Below are 3092 nucleotides of genomic sequence, written 5' to 3' on the forward strand. Positions count from 1 at the left end.
CCAATTACCCCTAAAAATAGGTAGTTCTCTGAACAGACAGTAGAAGGTTGATTGTTATTGTAACTTTACTATTCCTTATTCTTATCTTAGAGAAGGAAATTTAAGCATGGTGATAAAAATTTAAGTTAGAATAAGTTTTGTTTTTTAATGAAAGGCAAGTTCCATGTAACCGGGCAAGTTAGGCAAACCACAAAGATTTTTCTTGAAAATGCAAAATCTGTTTGTATATGAAAATAAATCACTTGTGCTATTATTATAATTTTAGTTCAATTAGTTTTGCTATAATCAGTCATCAAAAATGGGTCATCAAAGTAAAAGTTGGAGAAAAAAAAATTCAACTGGAAAGTGGTGTTTGGAAACGTTGTTTTTCAAAGATATTGAAGAGTTTTCATACAATGAGCCAAAAATCCAAACACCTAACGAAGAAGTGGGAAACCATAAGCAGCCACGTTAGTTAACCAATTTCAACACTGACATCATCTATTCAATTCATGACGTTTATGTTACCTTCTCATTTTCCTCTATAAAATATTTCCACATTCTTTAGTTTCCAAACCAAACAAACAACAATGGAAAGTACTACTAGTGACACATGCTCTGTTCCATTTTCTCATAACTCTTCAACTTCTTCGTCTAATTCACCTCCACAAGCTGTTGTTGTTATGAGCCCTTGTGCTGCTTGCAAGATTTTGAGGAGAAGATGTTCTCCTGATAAATGTGTTTTGGCTCCTTATTTTCCTCCTACTGATCCTGCCAAGTTTACCATTGCTCATAGAGTCTTTGGTGCTAGCAACATCATCAAATTCCTACAGGTAAAAAAACAAAAGCTAGTACTTATATAATTATCATTATAATATTAGAGTAAATACAAAGAAATGCCGGTGGTTGAACTCTGGACCAACAACTTACACTCATTTAGTCTGACTAACTAACAAACACATGGTGTGCATTCGTTTAGTCTAACTAACAAACACATGGTGTGCATTCGTTTAGTCTAACTAACAAACACCTGGTGTGCATTTTACTATCTAAACACTTTTTTTGTTGATAAAACTAGGAACTACCTGAGGCACAAAGATCTGATGCAGTTACAAGCATGGTTTATGAGGCTAGTGCAAGAATTAGAGATCCTGTTTATGGTTGTGCTGGAGCAATTTGCCAACTCCAAAAGCAAGTGAATGAGCTTCAAGCACAATTGGCCAAATCACAAGCAGAGGTTGTAAACATGCAGCTCCAACAAGCTAATCTTGTGGCTTTATTTTGCATGTCACAAAGTGAACAAGAATCACCACAACAATCTATGGATGATTTCATTCAAAGTCCTTCCCATAGTAATGGCTATCAAATTGGTTTGAACTTTCTTGAGGAGAACAATAGTCTAAATTCAATGTGGGAGCCACTTTGGACATGAAGGAATAGACAGCAGCATTACAAATTGAAATTCAAAAGAAGAGTTTTTATTATGATCCACGCACTCAACAATATCGATAGTTGTTTAATCAAGATCAAACATTTTGATTGCGATTGAATGAGTATCGATATAGTTAACTCGCACATTTAAGCATAATCCAAATCTTAAGATTATCTCCTAAGGAGAAATGGAAGAAGTGAAACAATTATAACTAATAAAAGTAATTAGAGAGAAGATCAATTTCTTGTAGGTTTAGTTCCATGTATGAGGAAAATCTGGATGTACTAATAAATGTTGAATTGGCCACATTAATTAGAGATGAAAAAATATATGAAATGATCTTCTAATTTTTGTGTCTTTATTAAATATGAAATTAGAGTCTAATTTCAGCTTTTTGTGTTTAATTTTTTCTTAGTTGATAGTATTTGTGAATGCTCATTTTTCTTGTCAAATTAATAGGTTTTGACTCCTGCTCTCTTGGCTTTGGATTCGTTATAGGGTTACATAAGCCAAATTTTAGGGTCAATCAGTAGGGAACACTAGGCAATGCTGGCCAATATTGACAAGGAAGAGAAAACAACTATAAGTAGACTAGCTAAGTTTCTATAATAATATTAAAAATAATAATATTTGCAGTTTAATGATGAGCAAAAGGCAAATGGTGTTATTTTAATTGATGAATCTCATAGTTAATGAGGGTTAACTAAACTTTGTTCTGATTGACTTTGTACACTCTCTTGTTTGTCTTCTTGGAGAATTTACCAAATTTGGGTTATACTTAAATCTATAAGTTACTAATTAGTCATTTCACATGGCATAAATAAGAAACTCACTTGTTAATGAGAATAAGAAGTTGAGTTTCCACCTAAAATAAGTTTGGTTTCAAATTCTATAGGGAATGAGTAAAAAAAACATTTTTTTATTTATTATTTTGGTAAAATTTGTTAAATGTGTAATTCATTATCTTTTTTATGTTACTTGACCAATAAGAAATAAGAAAGAGTAATGCAAAGGAGAAAGTTATGTTGTAATATAATTTGTTAAGTTTGTTAGTGATCACTAAATTAGTTTGAGTTAGTTGGGTTACTTGATGTGCAAGTAACTTATGCATATATAAACTCTAACTTTGTAACTTGACCATTGCAAAGATTATTTTCTTTCTTCTTCCAATTATCATTCTTCTATCAATTCTCAATTGTATAAAGTGTGTGTGAGTAATTGAACAAGCTTGTGTGTGTGCGCGCATCAACAAGAGATTGGTGTTTGGCTTTGCTCAAATTTGATTGTTACAATATCTGGTATCTAGAGCCTTGGTTATGATTCTTGGTGGATCCTTACAATGGCCTCTCATCCAAATGGTCACTTCCCTGCAAACATTTTCATCTTGACTAGAACGAATTTTGGTGCAAGGAAATGAAGATTGTGTTTTACTATCAGGATGTATGGGATCTTGTGAAGAATGGAGTGACATCAATCAGTGATCGTGTCATTCATGATCAGAAGAACACTCACAAAGAATTTTAAAAGAATGATTATAAATCTCTTTTTATAATTTATCAATGTGTTGATCCAAATAATTTTGAAAAGGTTGGAGATGTTGAATCATCGAGGGATGCATGTGATATCTTGGAAAAGTCATTTGGAGGTGTTGAGAAAGTGAAGGAGGTGAGGTTACAAACTC

The 3092-nt window shown here is 32.6% G+C and overlaps 1 protein-coding gene across 1 annotated transcript; it reads left to right on the forward strand.

Moving 5' to 3' along the window:
- The first annotated feature begins 569 nt into the window (after nucleotides 1-569).
- LOC127106572 (LOB domain-containing protein 11) lies at nucleotides 570-1758 on the forward strand. The gene is made up of 2 exons (XM_051043855.1): nucleotides 570-812; nucleotides 1058-1758. Exons 1-2 carry the CDS (start codon nucleotides 570-572, stop codon nucleotides 1409-1411), a joined length of 597 nt encoding a protein of 198 aa, XP_050899812.1. The 3' UTR covers nucleotides 1412-1758.
- The last annotated feature ends 1334 nt before the right edge of the window (nucleotides 1759-3092 follow it).

Source organism: Lathyrus oleraceus, chromosome 7 (genome assembly GCF_024323335.1).
Source record: "Lathyrus oleraceus cultivar Zhongwan6 chromosome 7, CAAS_Psat_ZW6_1.0, whole genome shotgun sequence".
In the NCBI taxonomy this organism is placed as follows: Eukaryota; Viridiplantae; Streptophyta; class Magnoliopsida; order Fabales; family Fabaceae; genus Lathyrus; species Lathyrus oleraceus.

What these genes read in the sequence shown, in the direction of transcription:
- LOC127106572 (XM_051043855.1), top strand. Translation starts at nt 570, where the DNA reads ATGGAAAGTACTACTAGTGACACATGCTCTGTTCCATTTTCTCATAAC. An exon ending in ACATCATCAAATTCCTACAG is followed by an intron (nt 813 to 1,057) that starts GTAAAAAAACAA and finishes TGATAAAACTAG; the next exon opens with GAACTACCTGAGGCACAAAG.